Raw genomic sequence first — 20,386 nt, 5'->3', positions numbered from 1 at the left:
GTTACTACAAACACTCGAACATAAGACTAAAACTACCCGAACAACAAATATTATTAAACATTTTAACTCACTAACCTTTATAAGTTCAAATACATCTGACACGATGTCATCTGAAGTAGGGGTTTGATTCCCTGAGTACCAAGGTTTTGAAAATCGGACCGGCCGGTCGGACCGGTCCAACCGGTGACCGGCCACTTATCCGGTTCGGTTGAGGTGTTAGAACCGGTAATTGATGAATCGGGGTATTTTCGATTGAACTGGTCAGAACCGGGCCGGTTTTAACCGGTTCGGTCATTTATTAAAGTTAATAAAATATTTTTGAAATTTTGTTATTTGTAAGGTTTGAACTCATGACCTTTTGTTCATTAAAAAATTCTTTAACCACTAGACTATGAGATTTTCTTTGTTTAAAATGGTACTTTATTTGAATATATTGTATTTTTATGAAGTTTTCTTATATATTATATGCATATAATATAAATATATATAAATAATTCATTACGTTAAAACCGGTTCGAACCCGGTTTGAACCCCGGTTGAACCTTTGAACCTTTAACCGAAGACTTTTCCGGTTTGATGACCGGTCCGGTTTTAAAAACCTTGCTGAGTACATGAGCATTCTGGGCTGTGTTTCACCACATTTGGTGGCATACCTCTGGGCTATAATGGGTACAATTTCATACGCCCAAATCTGTAAATAATCAAATAAAATGGTAAACCATTATTACAATAAATAATAAAGAGAACACAAATAGAATGATCTTTTTTTTTACCTGCAGTACTATTGGCATTCCATAAAGGTTGTACGTCTCCTTTGACTTACCCTTACTCAAGTATTTTTCAGCCCTTCCAACCATGGCAAATGCAAGAGAGCTAGCAGTACGTTGGTAGCAAACGTTTCCACATGGATATTGGTTGAAGGCATCTAAATCATCCACAAGTTGGAGCCATTGAATATTAATGGCATTTCTTCTCTCCCTAGGCATCAATACAGACTCAACAAAATACACAAACGCTAACTTCAAAGCATCATGAGCATCATCACATTTATCGAATGCCTCTTCCAGCTTAGCTCAGCTTACATTGGTTGCCTTCCCTTTACCCTTGCCCTTTCCACATTTTTCTTCAAAATAAAGGGATTTTAGCCTATTAACAGATGTATCAACCAAATTTGACTCATCGGGCACAGATTCTGTACATAATAGTTCGGTGATAATCGCAAAATCTTCAAATATGCACTTCTTTCCACCAATATTGAAATGCAATCTTTCTCCAAAATCACCCTGGGGAGAAACAATTTGACGTAGTAGAAGCTGGTACATCAGTTGTTCATGATTGCTTAAAAAACCTCAAGTTGCTCCTCATTCAACTTCAATTTAATTGAAGTGGTAACGATTGATATATTTGAAAAGGTGGTTAGGTTATCCGGACGAGGAAATGTTGCTCCTCACTTATCAGATAGTCTGTATGAGACAATTAATTAAAATACAAAATTAATAATACTTCAATAGGCAAACATATTTACTCGAACAGTCAAACTACAATACTCGAACAGGAAACATATTTACTCGAACAATCGAACTCAAATACGCTAACAGACAACCATATTTACTCGAACAGCCGAAATCTAATACTCGAACAATCATACATATTGACTTGAACATTCAAACTCAAATACTCGAACAAGCCTACTTATCTACTCGAACAAAACATTCAAACTCAAAAACTCGAACAAGACTACTTAGTACTCGAACAGTCGAAATCGAATACTCAAACAAGACTACTTATTACTCAAACAGTCAAAATCAAATACTCGAACAAAAATACTTCTTACTCGAACTGTCAAAATCAAATACTCGAACAAAAGAAATCAACTACTCGGACAAGCATACGTATTAACTCGAACAGAATAGTCAAACTCAAATCCTCAAACATGATAATCTATTTACCCGAATAGTCAACCCATAAAACTCGAACATCAACCCATAATACTCGAACATCAACCAATAAAACTCGAACACCAACCTATAATACCCAAATCCACTAACAACATACTCGAACCCTAAACCCATAAACGCTAATGAAATATGGAAACCCTATAGCAGCAAAAACTAAAACCCTAAACACAAACCGTGATCACTGCTTACTTGAACGAACCACAAATACAACATTAAATAATACATACCCATGTTGTACCAGGTCGAATGTGATGAAATCGTATATAACAGGATATGCGACAATGGAGACTATCGAAAATCGTCGAAAAAGAACGTGAAAGAAGAAAGAAGAAGGTGAAGGATATCGGGGAAGTGAAGGTCGGCCTTTGAACCAAAACGATGTCGTTCCTTCATCTTCAGGGTATTTGTGTCAATTCCTTTGTAAAAAATGTTAGATTTCATGTTTTTAAGAAGTGGGTTAGTTTTCCAAATATGTTATTGAAAGGTGCTACTTTTCCAAAAAACCCCTTGGACAAATGGACATAATCTACGACTTCAGTAACTAAACAAGACCCCATCAAGGGTGCTCTGATAATCACAATTGGGTGTTTCTGCTGGCATGGATTATTCATTCTTCAGATTTCTAATCTAGGCAGCTATGGTAGCATCTATATATACTTATCATTAACTTGGTTTTTGTAGGCGATTACGCTAAAATCGTACCCTGCTGAGCTCTCTCATAGCTTTGATTTGCTTCATTCATGGGTATTGTAATTGAAGGCACGGTTTTAGCCGTGGCAATGGAATGAGGCAATGCGAGTGCGTGGGCTATAAACTTGGATTTGTAAATTGTTAGCTGTTGTTTATGGTGTAAGAAAATCTAAAGCTCTACTCTATTATATATACATATACACACATTGCATTTGTAAGTTTTTCTTGTTTTGAGGGATATGAAAGGAGTGATCCATCTGTTCAGGGGTTTCGTATTATATATTAAAGGAGTGATCATGAAGAGCAGAAGACCTGGTTTTGTGACTGTTTTTAATCCTCTAAGCATGGTGGTTGTTGCAATTTTGGGTTCATTTCTATTAGGCGAGATATTGTACTTGGGAAGGTGAACATTCAACTCTCTCAACTGTTACATGTGCCCTAAAAGGCCTAAAACTAAAACTAGTTTTGCCCCAAAATACAAAGAACGATGTTTGGACATTTGCACAAGTTAATCCAAAAACCAAAAACCACATACTCTTAGTGAATCGTTGTATATAGAACAACGGTTTAAGAATGCAGAGAGAGATATATCATACCTATAAGATTAAACTAAAACTTTACTCGAGCATAGTCAGACTAAAAATATTCTCAAAAATATTGTCAATTGCCAACATAAAAAGTCAACTGTAAATCTGTAATTACAGGAACAGAAGGAAAAGAAATATCACCTCTAGATAACTAACTAGGAAGAAAGTCCACATGAAGAAGGAATCGTTATTCAGAGTCATCATATTCATATTCTTTCATATCACCTGACTGTACAAAAAAATAGTCTGAAACGACATTCCTCTGGTCATGACCTCCCAAAAAAACAAGAAGGCTTCAACACCCAAAATCTGTGTTCCTATAACTTTGAACTTTAAATGATGCTCTCTGAACTTCTTCAAAATGCGAATCCAAGCATCACATTTTGAAGAAGAGAGCACAAACACCAATTCATTTAGCATATAGCTTTCAGTATTGCATTTTTCTTGGCATTCTACTCTCTTCAAAATGAAATGACTTGGGTCCACGGCCTTGGCTCTTTCCCAGCTTTGTTTCCTTTTGTTCCTAGTTTTAAAAAATGTAGCAGTATTGGTTCCCCTGTGAAATCCTATGCGCAAGTGTTCATTTGGGTAGTTTGAAGTGTCAAAAGAGTTACCATTTTCCATAACCAGAATTGATTGCAGAAGCTCCCCTGCCCTGGTATCATTTCAAAAGCCAGCTGAGAGGTGGATATTGAACGCTGAAGCATGGATGACAACCTCTTCTACCCTTGTATTTCTCGCCTAGCAAGTCAATTGCACTAATCTACAACATATACATGGGCATGCCTCATACTTGTATCTCTTCTATCCTTCTAATTGCTTCCCTCATATCTAGCCGCTGTATAGGATTGCTTTCTATGCAAGCTGCCCCTATTTGGAGTAGATTCACCATCTGACCAAACGAATTTGTATTGTTAGCTATTTCTGGATCGATTAATTCTATCTCTTTATGTTCTTGAATAGCTGATAGAACCCATTGCACCACGTCTGTTCCCCCTTTGCTATTGCTAAGATATTGAGAAGGGAATTTCCCAGTAAGGAGTTCAAGAATGATGATTCCGAGACAATAAACATCTGACTTAGGAGAAACCTTCTGATATTGCACATATTCAGGGGATTTGTAAGCAAACATAGCTTGCACGGCATGGTTTGGATTGGTTAGTGGATCAAAGGCATAGTCATTGAGTTGTGGCTCGTAATCATCACCAAGAAGGACATTGCTGGACTTGAGATTTCCATGGGGTAGGTCATAGGAGGCAAATTCAGAATGCAAGAAGCCCATTCCTTGCACAATGCCTTTGACTATCTTCAAACGAGTAGGCCAATTCAGCTCAGCATGGCAAATACCACGATCACCTGAAAGAATGTCATCTTTTTATAGTTAAGAAAAAGTTTGTTATGTGATCATCAATTAGGAAAAACTAAACCAATAGTATCAATTGCCCATTCAAAATTGGAAATTTCAAGGTATGTATAGGCTATACTTGCTAATAAAAACTATTTGTTTCAATGGTGAGCATATATAATTTGTCATGTGAGACAATGCTATGGTTGTTTGATAGAAATCAAAATAGGACGATGACGACAATCTCATACCATGCAAGACGTATAACAAGCTGCTTTTAGGCATGTACTCTGATATTACTAGCTTCTCTTCTTTCTTATAATGGTAAGCCAGTGGTGTTAAAACATTCGGGTGTCTCAAACTTCCAAGTCGCCTCATTTCAATGTCAAAGGCCTCTCTACTTAACCTATTCATCTCCCTCATTCTCTTGACCACCACAGACAACCCATTCACCATCACTGCCTTATATGCAGAACCCAGTCCGCCATTGCCAATAACCTCTGCTGCCGCCTTCATCAAATCAGGCAACCCAAATATACCCTTTTCATCGTTCACTATTAATAAGTCACCCATCCCTCCCTTGCCATGTGTTGACCCTCTCCGGTTCGAGTCTCCTTTACGGGAGTCTCCCATCCTGCTAGACTCCCTAGGCCTCCTAATGGTGGACTCAGGCACATGTACTTCTACCACATCGTTGAGGTTTTCTTTCCCCAGTACGCTGAAATCATCGTCCCTGCGCCTCGCATTTAGGAATGAGACAGCCAGGAATACCACCACTACAACAGCTATAGTAGCCAAAATAACCACCTTCGAATTATTGACAATGCTTTGAGATTCTGCAACTTCTGCAGCTAATGGCTTGGCTGCCATATCTGAGCAAACCGTTTCCAGTGGTTTCCCACATAGTCCTTTGTTCCCAACAAACGAGGAAGCATTAAAACTAGAAAGGCTTTCTGGTATTTCTCCTTCAAGTTTGTTGTGTGACAGGTCGAGGGATCTCATCAATTTTGGGTATTTCAATGGAGGAATTAGACCAGAAAATTCGTTGCCTTCAATGTGCAACTCCATAAGGTGTGGAAGCTGCATCAGTGACTCGGGTATTTTCCCTGTGAATTTGTTGGTATCAAGCCAAACTTTCTTCAGGGAAGCCATATTAGCAAAGTAATTATTAGGGATTTCGCCTGAGAATTGATTGTAAGATAATAACAGAGACTTCAATTTACCGAGCTTATTGAATTCTGGTATTGGACCTAAAAATGTATTATTCCCAAAACTGATGGTTCTGAGGCCTTGAATTTCTTGTAAGGCTTCAATATTGATCATTCCTGAGAGACCCAAGTCATAAAGATGGAGGCCAGTAACTATTCCATCGAAACAAATGACACCAACCCATTGGTTCGTGCAAGGAGATGAGCTTCGATCCCAAGACTTTAATGCATCAGGTGAGAAAGATTTCTTGAGTTTGAGGAGGGCTTGGATGTCAGATACGGAGAGAGATGGAGTGGAGAAGAAGATAATGATAAGGATGTGGAGAAGGAGGAGTCGAACAGCGGCCATTGGCATTGCTGGGCCTGACATTGCCGCTGTTCGGAGAGACTGTGTAATTCTCTAATTCTTTGTTTCTTTTTGGGATTGAGAGGCTATGTCATGTTTTGTGTAGCTTTGAGAGAGGAATGGTGATGGAGCTGGCAGATTTACAAAAGAATTCTAAGAATAGAATTGGAAGGCAAAAGATTGGAGAGACAGAGAGAGAAGAGGGGAAGGAGGGAGAAAAGAGTTTATCCTGAGAGAGGGGAGAGAAAGAGGCACAACCAATGATCCCCCAAGTAGTCATCAAGAAAACTTTACCATTGACATAAAAAGAGAAGCGAAATATGCGGAAAGAGGATTAAATTTTTTTTTTTAAAAGCTGACATACATATAGCAAACATTATTCAATCTAAATCACACTTCAGAAAAGAATATTATAAAAGACAAAGTCATTCAAATAAAGTAAAGAAAAAAAGAGAGAAACCCAAATCAAAGACCTGAAAACCCCACCTTCCTTCAACTAAATGACTAATTCATGAAATTCACGTGTATGTTATGCAATGTGACATGCAAAAAACTCAGTAAGCGAAAATTACTAATAAAAATTAATATCCGAAAACGAATGTAATGGGGGAATTTCGACGGGCTCCTCACAAATAAGAGGCAACAATATTTAAAAGAAAAGGCAGAGAATACCTTATCAATGGACTGCTGGCAAGTAATCAGAGGACAAATGCCTGCTACTGAGATACTTTAAATCATCCATCGAGCAATTCTAAAGGTTCTCTTAACAAATCCTTGCAAATAGCTTCCAATTCCTGTACCAACATTCCACCAGATACTTCGCCTGAAACAGAGACTTTGTTAAAGGTTCAACCCCGATCCAAAAGGCTCATTGTTATTGAAGTAAAATGAAAGCAGATAGGCGGGGGGAAATTTGGAGAGATTACGTCCTGGATGGTCTTTTACAGATCAAAAGTGTCTTTTGCACAATCATCAAAAAAATGCCCATTTATCACAACAATATGTCAGAAAATGAAAATTATTGGATGTGAAGTCATTAGGATAAATCTTAACGGAAATGGCAAGACCCTCTCTATTCACTGAAAAATTGCACAAGAAGCTTCACGACCAGAAAGAAGAGGGATAGCACATTGTTCTCCTTACTGGCAGAATTCTTCACAATTTCTTATATGACCAAACAATAACCATTTCTGATATCATTGCACTATGGCAGATGAACTGTAACAATTGACTATGATTTTGGGGGAGGGGGATTAGAAAGAGCATCAAATAAAAAAAAAGAAGCTTTAGACAATTGACAGTCCAAAGGGAAAAATAAGTAAACATAACAAACCTGCAGAAATATCTTTGAACATGTAGATCTTGGTTGTTGAGAATATTCCTCCAAGGACAGTGCACTTCACATCCCAATCCATATCAGAGCCCTCAACATTGCACGATACTTAAAACTTGTTGGAACATATGATAGCTGTGCCTGTGAAGGAAGATCAAAGACTAGCTATGCTTAGAATTTCAGCTCTGTCTATGTCAGCATTATAAAAGAAAGCCAGTTAGCCAGGCATCATGAAAGATACCCGAATGCTAAAGGCCTGAGGCCACTTTGATATGTAAGGTGATTGCATTCCAGATCGGATCCATATAAGCCAGGAGATGCGCTGACTATGCATCAAACTACATAGCTCCTCTCCTGTGTGAACTGTGAATACTATTGATAAGCCTTTGCAAGCAGTCATCTGTGAAAACTGAACAAGGAAAATAACCAACACAAATCACCATCAAAAATGACATAATGCGTTTTTGGCCCAAACAAAAGACATGCATAGAGAATGAGACAAGGAAACCATTTTCGAATCCATAAACCTTGACAAATTAGAGGCTTGATTTTACAAGGTAAGCAACCTGAGCACACAGACTTAAACCTAGTCGCAACGAAATAAAACATATCCCTTTCCGGTAATAGCATCACAAGAGTTTTTCTCAAAGATAGACCCGGGCCTTCATTGTATAAAAGTGTCAGATTTTCACTTCCTTTCCTTTCCCTGGCCCATCTGCTACCTATACATCTAGGCTTTAGAAGTCAAATTATGCACTCACGATAATTCATAACTCATCCCAGATGTTTACTAGAGAAACTAGACTAGTTGTAGAGAATACATAGATTAACAGCAACCAAAGAGACGTATTCCAGTGGTAAAATGCAAGTGAAGATCAACAATTCCAAGGCTTTTACATATTTATCCATAATATTAAGCGATAGACAATTAGCAGAAATTTCATCAAGTATCCTTCAATTTTACCACAATCCCATAATAAGTCATTGACACAGGTGAAGCTCCTTCAGGAAATGAATCATAACAGCTGCTCCAAAGGTAATTCAAGACATAAAACACTGATATACTTGCAATATTGAACAAGAAAAAAAAAACCCAAGTTAACAAAAAAAAAAGAGAAGACAAATATGAGAAGCGTAATCGAGAGTTCTGACCACCTGAGCGAGCGAAACAAGTGCTTACTCTTCCCGGCGCTCAACGCTCGGTCTCCGCACTTTCTAGTGTGAGTGCGGGCCGGGGCTGGTGTGAAAGTAGTTTACCCAAAACGAACCCAAGGTTCAAAAGGCCCAACTACTTGCTCAACCTACGAGGCCCATCTTAGGTACTGTTTGGAAAGCCCAGCCCATTATCGCAAGTAGTAGTTTACAGTTACACAAACAAAACCCAGGGTTCAAAAGGCCCAACTACTCCCTCAACCTACAAGGCCATCTTATGTACAGTATGGGAAGCCCAGCCCATATACTTGTCAGCCCAGCCCATTGTCGCATTGTCTTGCCCGTCTAGAAGACCAGAAGTCTAGAACCCTAAACCCGATAAACAGTAGTAATCCTAGTGGATTGTCTTACATGAATTAAGAAAGCGACTGTTAACAACCCTTATTAAAAAAAAAAACCCTTGTTGTTGGAATATTTTCCATTGAAAAGTAATTCCGTGTGAATTTGGTTTGTATGTTTATGGAAACAAATGAAAATACATGAGCAATAAATATTACACAAGCATTAATCTTACTAGTAATGAAGAAATTAACTCACTTACTTACCAAGGCAAGTCAAAAAGATTATAAACACTACACAAATGAAGAAAAACAAAAAACAGATTGCCTTTTAACTTCAATTAATTCCAAGTAGTTGACAGTATTTTGTCATCCATCGATCGTTCAAGAGGAATAAGTGTTTTACATACTAACCAGGAGGGAAGAGGAAACAGATGATAATGTCATAAATATTGGGCTTGCAAGCTTTCAAAGGAAGAAGTGTTGTGATCACATTCTAAGTTTCCAAATATAAACCATTAACCATGCAAAGAATCACAAGCAAATATGAAAGCATCAACCATATATATATATATAGTCTAAGGGTACTTGTATCGTAAACATAGGATTAAGGTCTTTATCTTGTGTCAAACTGTCAATGGATTCATTTGCAACAATGTTGGATCTGCACTGGCCGGTTTTGGTTATGATTGGATTGCAGTTTTGCTCTGCGGCTATGTCACTTTTGGTCAAGACTAGTCTAAATCATGGAATGAGTGTGCATGTGCTCGTGGTTTACAGAATGGCTGTTGCTTCTGCTATATTGGCTCCTATTGCCTTCATTGTTGAGAGGTTGATGTTCACTAAATTTTCATTTTTCATGTCTTTGTGTGTGTATTTGGGTGTTTTAATTGATTTCTTCTAATTAATGTGATTGATTAACAGGAAATTAAGACTGAAGATGACCTTCTCCACCTTTGCTAAGATCATGTTGCTCAGCTTATTCGAGTAATGATCTCGAAACTTCTCAATTACTGAATAAACTTGCATTCCAATGTTGTAATTCTTGACAAATATGATTGTATATATGCAGGCCGGTCGCTGCTCAAAATTTGTACTACACAGGGATGAAATACACAACAGCAACTTTTACTACTGCAATGTCCAATCTTCTTCCTGCACTGACATTTGCAATTGCTTGCATTGTGAGGTAGTTAAATATTTAATCAAGCCGATGATTGTTAAGGTAAGAAAAGTTGGAATTAATTAACGATCTGACATTGTTCGGGGCTGGACTGTTGTTATAGGTATGAGAAGATAAACATGAGGAAGCTACATTGCCAAGCCAAAGTTATTGGCACAATTGTGGCAATTTGTGGAGCAATGGTGCTTGGTCTTGTCAAGGGAAAACACATAAATCCTCCATGGAGTCATCATCATGATGTTGATTCTCAAAAACATGCTACTGATAATGGAAGTTTCGTGGAGGGTTCGATCATGATTCTAGTTGGTTGTGTCATCTGGGCTTCTTACTACATTTTGCAGGTATTATATATATATATATATATGTCGAAAAATACAGAATATAAGAAGTGATGGTGTTGCTGCTAATGAATTTTTTTTTTCTTATAACGTTGTTTTCACAGGCCTTTATACTAAAATCGTACCCGGCTAAGCTCTCTTTGGCGACTCTGCAATGCACAATGGGGATGGTCCAAGGCATCATTGTTGCATCCATAGCGGAAAAAGGCAACACTTCAGCTTGGTCTATACACAAGGATGTCAGATTAGCCACTTGTCTATATGGGGTAAGATATAAATTAATCAGCATTTTACGCATATTTTTGGTTCATTGACACTTTCTTTTTCTCTAGCTTGCTAAGTAGTTTGAGTTCTTGGCAGGGATTGTACGCTGGAGGATTATATTATCTCACAGCAATAGTGACAAACAAAAAGGGCCCTGTTTTCTCCAGTGTCTTTTATCCTCTAAGCATGGTTATTGTCGCGATTGTGGGATCAACTTTCTTGCATGAACAAATGTACTTAGGAAGGTTTGTAAGACTCTTGCTTGTTCATTTGCATTTTCCTGTCATTATGTGCAGTGTTAAGAGTAACAAAAGCTGGGAATCTGTAGGATTCTGGGAGCGATTATCATTGTGATGGGCATGTATATGGTGATATGGGGCAAGGCAAAGGATGAGCATTTACAATCTGATACTGATCAAACAGCCGCAGCAGCACCAGATCTTGAAGAAAACACAGACAATCCCACATTGGAGTCCGGAGAGCACCAAATCAAGGAAGAAATACAAACAGAGACGACGCACACAATCCAAACACAAGTTGAACTTGTCGTTTAGTACTAATTAGCTAGTATTTTATAAGTTTAGGTTATTTGTTGAGAAGGTTTGAGGAGGATTTATTACGGTAGTAATTTTTTTTCCCTCTGTTTTGACTTTTTTTTCTTGGTGAGGTAAATTTAGTGGATTGCGTTGTGTAGATGGAAAGCATTTGAGTATTTCCAAACATATAAAATTGTGAAGTTTGTGCCTCACATACATTTGTGGAGCGAAGAGGGTTTATTGCTGGTTGATAACTTGTTGAAGTTGTAGTGATGGACTCGCCCTTTAGACACCATACATTTGTGGAGCGAAAAGAGCTTATTGTCGACTGATAACTTGTCGAAGTTGTAGTGATGGACTCACCCTTTAGAGAATAATTATGGCTCAAGCTGAATATTTAACAGTGAATAGAAATTTAAAACTAAATTATTTACATAGTCCAATTTTGTATTTTTGTTCAAATGAATTCGGGCCTAAGCCCAAAAGGATGAGATGGTGGGTCGTGTGTAATGTATATTATGTAGTGTTGTAAATGTGTTGGGCTTATATATATATATGGTTCTAATCTATGGGCTAAGAAGAAGGAGCAATCTTACAATTTGAGGCTGAAAATTATGGAGCACAAGATCATGAAGAGAACACACACAATCCCACATCAAATCTTGACTGCAAGTGATCCAGCTACAATGTCAATGTCGTCGTCGTGGTCGTGGGTAGGGTTCATCATTTGACCATCATTTGGCCCGCGGGCCTAGACCTAGCCCGAAATTAGATTGGGTCTGGACTCCATTTTTTAGACCAAGCTAGGCTCGAAGCCCAACACCTCTGATCAATTTTGGTCAGGCTCGGAGTTTTTTTTGAAAATGTCACCCCTAAAATATTTTATTAGATATATAACACCCACTTCCAATTTATTAGGCATATAACACCCTGCCGCTATTGACAATAGCGGCATTTGTTTGTCTGTTCCATTGCCGCTAGTGAAAAAAACGGCATTTGTATGTCTTTTCTATTGCCGCAATTTTAAAAGGCGGCCTTACAATTTGGAACTGCGGCATTATAAATCAGAACTGCGGCATTAACCCACTAGAGTAACCCATTTTAAAGTTATAGTTTGTTTTTGTTGTATTAGACAACTTTGATTTGGCTTTTAAACAAGTCTAAGCTAAAGAAAACCGCAGTCTCCATTGGTTTTATTTCAAAGAAAACACAGCTCATCAAACACAGGTGAGCCATATGCAGAGAAGGATGTGTACAAGGGAGACTTACGGGTCTACATACAGAGTCCCACCACATGCATGTGCTGATTCCTCAAGAAACAAACACTCAAGCATCCGACACCACAAAAGCCCCATAAAAGAGATCATTTTGGTTAATTGAACTCATGGACGGGTTAATCACAACAGAAAATGGGTGATCAAACAAGTTTTCAATTATATCGCACGGGTGTCCTTCGGAGAAGTTTGAAATCGACGGCAACGAAGGAAGGGCCAACGACTACGCAGAAGGTAGGTGCTCCGGCTCTGACGGCAATGGTAGGAGGTAGGCACTGCAGCTCCAACGGAATCGGCGGGAGGTAGTTTCGGCTGAAAACAACGACATGAGGACATCACTTAATTTGAGGACCTGCAATTTCAGATAGCAGCTTAATTTTCCGATTTGAAATGCACTATTACTGGTAGCGGCATTCAATAGAAATGCATTGGACTACAAAGCCTAACAGCGGCTTCGTTAAAGCCGCTGTTTCAAATTATTAAATGTCTAATAAATTGAAAGTGGGTGTTATATGCCTAATAAAATATTTTAGGGGTGTCATTTTAAAAAAAATCTCCCAGGCTCGAGTTCGGCTCAAGCCCGACTAGGCAATATACATTATTTATATATATATATATAGACACACACAGAGACAGTGCAGTGTCTAAACTAGAATCCTAGCCGTGGATTAAACTAGAATCCTTTGTATCCTCGACCATTCAGACCAAAATTCCTCATCGGCTTTGTCTTTTCTTTTGGTCAACGCTCAACTTGTGCACGGGAAGCAATCTCCTGCAACACGTTATGTCTATATGTTGATTTTCCCCTTTGGTTTTTATCATTTTGTCTGTTTTGTTTAACACCAAAACGACACGGTTTTATCATCAACAGTTAATCAAATAATGGTCAATGAATGGAGAGGCTTGCGGTGATGTTTAAACAAAATATAGAGAGTGTCATTTTAAAGATTTAAATTGGAGGGGTGTAATTAGAAACGGCCTCAACTACAAAGAATGTAATGACTTTTAGCCTAAATTTATATACTCATGTCATGTCCTTAATTTTTGTCCAAAAGAATTCACACTATTCACTGAGCCAACCTCGAAAAGATAAGATGGTGGGTCACGTCTATTATGGAGTCCCCTCATTGAAGGTCATGTAAATGGGTAAATTCTACTTTTGCACACTGAAAGATGATGTTTGTTTCAATTTGCACACCGAAAGTCAAACGTTTCAATTTGATAACTGAAAGATCAAAATGTGTCAAATAGATCACTCGGTCAGATTTTTCAAGTCTTGGACAATCAACCAGTTTATGTGGCATTCCACGTGGATAATGATTTTCCACGTGGAAATAATGAATTTTCCTAAAAAAAACACACACACACGCAGACATGTAGTTTCATCTCTCTTTCTCTTTAACCTATTCCCCAATTTCCTTTTCCTATGAAAAATCAAACACATATAAGAGAAATCTGTGAACTTCTTGAATTAAACCCAGTCAATAATCAAACTCAAGAATTCAAGAATTCAAACAAATGATGAAATCAATATAAGAATAAACTCCAAGAATTCACATTTGCCTTCTTTTGATCAAACCCAAGAATCTAAATAAAGGAAAATCAAACCCAATGACACCGGCGCATCAGAGGATTGATCATGAGAGATTTGGCACTTTCGCCACTATTAATCAGAAACATATGTATGCCAGCAATCACACAGAATCCCTCAAGAAACCCAAATCAAATCCCTTAGACATGGCGAAGCACGATTTTTGTACCGATGGAGGTGCCGACGTGCCATGGTCAGATAAGAAGCTGCTTCGATTGAATGAGGTGGTTGCTGTTGTGGGGAGTGATGGTCGTTGTTGGGATCCACCGTGCAGTGGCGGTGGAGTTCTGTGGTGGAGCACACAAAATCTCTCTCAAGAATAAGCCTAGCCCTTCAGAGTAGGGATGGCAACGGGGCGGGGCGGGGGCGGGTATGCCATCCCCGTCCCCATCCCCTAACTCAATCCCCGCCCCCATCCCCGGCCCCATTCCCGGCCCCTTGAGGTTCGGGGATCCCCGAACCCGAACCTGACGGGGACGGGGAACCCCTAAACCCGAATGCTACCCGAATATATATAAGAATAAGATTAAATTATAACCCAAAAAATAATTAATCAATGGTTTAGATTGTAGGAGATCAATAATCTAATGGTCATAATTAAATAAAACTAAAACCTAAAAAAAATAATATTAATATATATATCGGTAATCGGGAAACTTACCTTAAAAAGAAATTATACTAATAGTCTAATATATACATCGTAGTATAAAGTATTGAACTATTTATATATAGGGTATTAGGGTTTACTTAGGGTTTATGACTACATAGGGTTTAGAATTTAAGGTTTACATATATGATTTTAATGTCATAATGATACAAATTACAACAAAAAAGATATTTTGGTTTTGTTATTTAGTTAGGGTTTAAGGTTTAGGAAGTAGGGACGTAGAGTTTAGGGTTTAGGACGTAACGTATTGACTATTGAGTATATAATTATATATAATATGGATTAGGAGAGTAGAAGAGCATATCATATATTTCATTATGAAAAATATAAGAAGATAAGACGATAAGTATACTAAATACAAATTAATATTCCTATATAATATATATATGTACAATATAGAATTATAGATATATAATATATATGATATATCTATATAAATATATATTTATTTATTAAAGTATTAAGGTTTAGGGTTTAGGGTTTATGTTTAGGGTTTAGGGTCTTTAAACCCTAAACCCTAAATATATATATATTTATTAAAATATTAATTTCGGGTCGGGTTCGGGGCCGGGTATGGCATTACCATACCCTACCCGTCCCCACAACATTGCATTCGGGTGGCACCCGACCCCGAAATTTCGGGTCCCCGATCCTAAATTTCGGGTCGGATTGCCATCCCTACTTCAGAGTTCGATTTAGAAAAGGGGAAAAGAAATTTTTTAATTCTTTTGTTTATAATATTGATTGATTAATTAATTAATTTATATTGAGGTGGATAATATATAAATTAATTTTTAACTTATTACACATGTATGGCTCTGATTGACTTCTGTTTTTGATAAAACAAAATTATTTTCCGCCTAGTTTGGTCAACTTGCCACATAGGTAGGTTGACTGCCCAAAACCTTAAAAATATGATTGAGTGACTTATTTGACACATTTTCATCTTTGGGTTATCAAATTGAAACGTTTTGACCTTCAGTGTGCAAATTGAAACAAAAACTATCTATCAGCATACAAAAGTGCAATTTACCCTCATGTAAATGAAGCTTGGGCTGGACTTAAAACCCAATACGGCCCACTTCAGTAATTAATCAGCCCACATGCGTAAAAACAACAAAATGAAGCATCCAAAAAATAAAAATAATGCATGTACACAAGACTCCCTCTTACAGTGGACGGAGTCGCGCAGAGACATACATAATACACACACTAAGACCTAGTCCCTAAACCTTCAATTTTAAATCATAAACTTTGAAACTTAAGTCTAAATCATAAACTCTAAACCTTAAATTTTAAATCCTAAATCCAAAAATCTAAAATCATAAACGATAAACTTGCATTTTTGAACCCTAAACTCTACATTTAAACTTTAAATCAGAATTTCAAATCCTAAATCGACCTTAATTGCAAAGACAAGACGTCCAATTTTTGTGAGTGCTTCTAATCCCCTAAGCTTGGTTGTCACAATCCTAGGCTGCTTCTTCTTACACGAGGAATTGTACTTGGGAAACTCTTTCCAGCTATAAAGAAAATTTAATTATACACATTGTTGTGAGTTAAGTTTGCTAAAACAAAGTTCGTTGCATCTTAAAAGTCCACGGGTTCGGGCATGCTAAGACTTTTATATCGGGTAGACTAAATTGATTGTTGCATAATGCTTGAGACCCTAAAAAAGTAACTCAAAAGACCCTCAATTAATGTGGAGTGTTGGATATGAAGTAGGCTCTACATGTATGTTTTTAATCAATAGTCATTTTAATGTCACATAGATTTAAGGGACTTTTAGAGGTGATATAAGCCTTATTGAATACTTGAACTTGTCGATCTCTTTATAGCACTAAATTATGCTACACTGACTAGATATTGTTTCTACTCAAGCTTCATGCATTTGGTTGTATCACTTGATTATTTTTTTATACACTAGCTAGTGATTAAATTGATTGATTTGCTTCCGGTTAGGGTGAGGAGAACACTAGTTTAATCTGGTGGCTACCGAATTTGTATATTCTATTTGGATTGCCATGGATGACATTATGCTCGGTTTCCCCAATCACTAAAATGGAATGCTATATTCACATCAAGGGAAATGAAATAGCTTGGCAGTCTACATTTTTCCCTTGAAGTGGAGTCCGCAAAACAGTAGAAACAATAGATCATTTGAAGAAATGAAATTTTGATTTTCCTTTTTTATATTTTACAAAAGAAAAGTTATGTACATATTGTTAGAAATATGGACCAGGGATAGCCCACGTTACATGGGCCTATATATTTTTTGTCTCAATACAAGTAATGGTAGTCTATTTTATCCAAAAGCAATGGTTAAGGGTTAAGGTCCAACAACTTTCATATAATCCACTTTCACATATTCATTTTTTCAATGTGGAACATTGTATGTGTGTGCTCCAATACTCCCCGGCCCAACACACAAATCCCTACATCCCCATCCGACTTGTCCCATCAAACCCATATTCAAAGGTGCTTATCCACTTGTCACTTTCATATGCGTGCTAAAAGGTGATGATACATTTGTCATGATCTTATTCATGTACCTAGAGATCTCAGGCATCAGTTTTTTTTTTTTTTTTTTTAATTGAAAATAGCTCTTTCGTTGGGCCTCCATAGGACTCGGCATTGGGCCGGGCCGGACCCGAAATATGAGGCTTGGGCCCTACTCTGAGCATCAGGCTTCGGGCTGGGCCAGGGAAGGGCTTGGCTCTCAAAATGAGGCCCAGGCCTGGCCCGGGCCCCTAAGGCTCGGGCTTTTGGGCCGGGCCTCGGGTCGGGTCTAGGACCGGGCCCAAATTTTTGACTATATAATATTTATATATGTATTATTTGAGAAAAATGTATTATATATATGTATATATGTAATATATACGTATTATGTATATATATACACATACTAATATATATTACATTTACATGCACTATCTGCATATATATATATATATAATACATGTAAATATATACATATTATATATATATAAATAAATAATGTCGGGTTTGGGTCGGGCTCGGGCCGGGCCAAAATTGACCCCAGGTGTCAGGCCTGGCTGCCCAGGCCAGATCTAATTTCGGACCGGGCCGGGCCCCCTGCCTCCAATACACCCTGCAAACTCACTCTAATTAATGCCACGTTAGAAATATAGACCGGAGGTAGCCCATGTTGTATGGGCGTAACACATGTATGTTGGGAGTGGCCGAGTGGGGGAGTTGAACCTGGCTCGCCATGTTATAAGAATGGGATTTCAAACTCTTACCAAGTGGTGATTCTCCATTTGCGGAGTAAGTGCATATGAACAACAACATGATTTTTGAAATAATATGATAAGTTATCAATAGAAGAGGAATAATGTTTGACAGTGGCGGACCCAGGATTTGGGATCACTGGGGGCACATATACAGTGTTGCGCGATTCTGGAGCAGCACCCCCGAAATTTTTTTAGAGTTCTTTATGTCATGGGCTCACGATTAATGAATATAGACCGCATATACTTATACATTAATAATACTATACAACCAGGGGCGGATGTAGCTAAGGCCTGAGCCCACCCTCAAATTTTGAGAAAAAATTACCATATATGCTTCTAAATACCCAAATCTTAAATTAAATTCACTTATTTAGATTTATTTAATAACTATATATATTTATGGTTAATTTAATAATTATTGATTGATACATGCACACTCATACAAGAGAACAAATATTGATTGCTACACACTCGTACATGATAGAAGATTTCCACTCAATGATAAATCATTTAGCACAATTTAAACGATTCTTTATTCCCGATCATTGTTCAATATATAGATTTTGATGTGTAATTTAATGACTATATAAATATTTACTTAATGTAATAACTACATAGGTATTTGCTTATCTCCAGTCACTTTTCAATAAATGTTCTAAAAAAATTTCGGGGGCACTGCCCCCGAACCCCCGTCAACCTTCAGCTTTCTTCTTATAAATTCCTACATCTCAACTAACCAAGCCCACCCTAAATTCATTTTCTAGATCCCCTGTGTACAACAACTCATTGTGGCTATTGACTGGCAGCTTGGAAAACACACTCGACAATAGAAACTCTCCAAAACTCCATTGAAGAAATAAGTGAAATGTGTTGTCAAATCCGGTTGCTCTGAAAGAATGCTTCACTAGGCATACGATTAGTCTAGCTAGTTAGACGTTAGCCTTTAAGGCACACCACAAAACGAGTGGATTTTTGATACTCTCACTCATGGGCTTCAACTTCTAAATAATGGGCTTGTGGTTTTGTGGGTTAAACTCACTTTAATGGGCCCTATACAAAAAATACTAAAATCATTTAATATATTTAATGTAAATTTTTTTTGGCCACTGGAGGCACGTGCCCCCCGGTGGCAATATACTAGGTCCGCCTCTCATGACTGACCTAAATTTTCTAGGAAAGAGGAGACACAATTAACATGGTCAGCAATATACCACTATTAGTGCAAATTATAAGTGACGAGATTTTATAAATTAATTAAAAAATATTCTTGTCCATGTATCCATAAAGGGCGTAATTCATTTTCCTTATTAATTTTTTTTAATCTACAGCAATAACCAACAAAAAAAAAATAAAAATTAGGGCATATGAATACTCATCTTAAGCGTACCACCTAGCTAAAATACTTACCATATGCAGCCATGCAGTGCCGGTCAAAGTTTACTCATTTTCGTAGTGTTATCAATGTGGCATCAACCTTATCTCATGATGACGCAACAAATGTATATCTCATAACGTTATGAATCCGGATTTTAATTTAATTTCAAAGCCAAAAACAGAAAAATAAAAACTATACCCTGGCATGGATTTTATTATTGTATTGACATCAATAAATCAAAAAATATAAATACAAACCAACCTCTCTTAAAAATAAAATTAAGAAAAGTAAGAAAGAACTAAGAAGCACTTTCTAGGTATAGTCAAATGACCAAAATATTACATGTTAAGCCCACAAGAAACAATCAACCAAGGCAGCAGCCTTGCCAACCTTAAAAAACTGTAAATCATTCTCCAAAGGAGTCAAGTTCAAATCCAACCGCAAAACTTTCTCCGATCTCTTCACTACTTCCTTCTCCACACGCGTAAATCTCGGCGGAGCATGATGTTGGTTTTCATTCAAGATTGCCCTGTGCCTCCTCATGTGACCACCTAGGGCTTGCCCTATAGCAAACTCAAGACCACATATGGAGCACTCGTGTACTTTGGGCTTCGCCGGAGATGATCGCCCGTCCAAATTATCTCCTCCCATCAACTTCGGCTTCTTGTGGCTGGCGCGGTGGCCTCCTAATGCTTGAAATGAAGGGAATTGCCTGTTACATGTCCTGCACTCGAAGACACGACCAGGCGACTGATCCTTTATCATGACATGATGATCAGGAATTGGTGCCCCTCTTCCTTGTGATAGCAACACCAACCAATTTGCCATGGTTGTGCTATCAATCTCTGTAGCTTCTGCTCGAGTCCTCTTCATAGGATTTCGGAGCTAGCTAGGTGTGCAAATAGTGTGAAACGATGTGTTTTTGTTTGAAAAAGAGAGAGAAGTAA

The 20,386-nt window shown here is 37.7% G+C and overlaps 3 protein-coding genes across 9 annotated transcripts; 1 reads left to right on the top strand and 2 right to left on the bottom strand.

Annotated features, from left to right (window-relative positions):
• Positions 1-603: 603 nt before the first annotated feature.
• Positions 604-8,365, bottom strand: LOC120005105 (pollen receptor-like kinase 3). 7 transcript variants are annotated; one of them, XR_005469727.1, is made up of 5 exons: positions 7,995-8,361; positions 7,709-7,876; positions 7,468-7,608; positions 6,807-6,957; positions 4,455-4,591 (listed from the first exon to the last, which is right to left on the bottom strand). XR_005469727.1 is itself a non-coding variant. In XM_038854572.1 (2 exons), exons 1-2 carry the CDS (start codon positions 6,156-6,158, stop codon positions 4,023-4,025), a joined length of 1,896 nt encoding a protein of 631 aa, XP_038710500.1. In that variant the 5' UTR covers positions 6,159-6,800; the 3' UTR covers positions 3,223-4,022. The 7 variants fall into 7 exon arrangements, 1 of the variants encoding a protein (XP_038710500.1); XR_005469729.1 differs by lacking the exon at positions 4,455-4,591 and adding an exon at positions 604-691 and having other exon boundaries at positions 7,709-8,364; XR_005469728.1 differs by lacking the exon at positions 4,455-4,591 and adding an exon at positions 1,222-1,283 and having other exon boundaries at positions 7,709-8,363.
• A 1,102-nt stretch (positions 8,366-9,467) lies between these two features.
• Positions 9,468-11,478, top strand: LOC120005104 (WAT1-related protein At2g39510-like). Its single transcript, XM_038854571.1, has 7 exons — positions 9,468-9,788; positions 9,882-9,944; positions 10,030-10,146; positions 10,244-10,481; positions 10,583-10,744; positions 10,839-10,987; positions 11,071-11,478. The coding sequence occupies exons 1-7, from the start codon at positions 9,595-9,597 to the stop codon at positions 11,294-11,296; spliced, it is 1,149 nt and encodes a 382-aa protein (XP_038710499.1). The 5' UTR covers positions 9,468-9,594; the 3' UTR covers positions 11,297-11,478.
• Positions 11,479-19,619: 8,141 nt separating this feature from the next.
• On the bottom strand, positions 19,620-20,386 carry LOC120006339 (zinc finger protein ZAT11-like). The gene has a single exon (XM_038856352.1). The coding sequence runs from the start codon at positions 20,310-20,312 to the stop codon at positions 19,785-19,787; it is 528 nt and encodes a 175-aa protein (XP_038712280.1). The 5' UTR covers positions 20,313-20,386; the 3' UTR covers positions 19,620-19,784.

This window comes from Tripterygium wilfordii, chromosome 9 (assembly GCF_013401445.1).
Source record: "Tripterygium wilfordii isolate XIE 37 chromosome 9, ASM1340144v1, whole genome shotgun sequence".
Taxonomy (NCBI): Eukaryota; Viridiplantae; Streptophyta; class Magnoliopsida; order Celastrales; family Celastraceae; genus Tripterygium; species Tripterygium wilfordii.
Note: the sequence above shows the minus strand (reverse complement) of the source record. Positions and strands in the feature narration are given on the sequence as shown.

Bases quoted from the DNA above. Each gene is read 5' to 3' on its own strand.
- LOC120006339 (XM_038856352.1), bottom strand. From the start codon at position 20,312: ATGAAGAGGACTCGAGCAGAAGCTACAGAGATTGATAGCACAACCATG.
- LOC120005104 (XM_038854571.1), top strand. From the start codon at position 9,595: ATGGATTCATTTGCAACAATGTTGGATCTGCACTGGCCGGTTTTGGTT. The intron at 9,789-9,881 runs GTTGATGTTCAC...ATTGATTAACAG, and splicing joins ATTGCCTTCATTGTTGAGAG to GAAATTAAGACTGAAGATGA. The intron at 9,945-10,029 runs GTAATGATCTCG...GTATATATGCAG, and splicing joins ATGTTGCTCAGCTTATTCGA to GCCGGTCGCTGCTCAAAATT.
- LOC120005105 (XM_038854572.1), bottom strand. From the start codon at position 6,158: ATGTCAGGCCCAGCAATGCCAATGGCCGCTGTTCGACTCCTCCTTCTC. The intron at 4,592-4,831 runs GTATGAGATTGT...ACATTCTTTCAG, and splicing joins CTTGTTATACGTCTTGCATG to GTGATCGTGGTATTTGCCAT.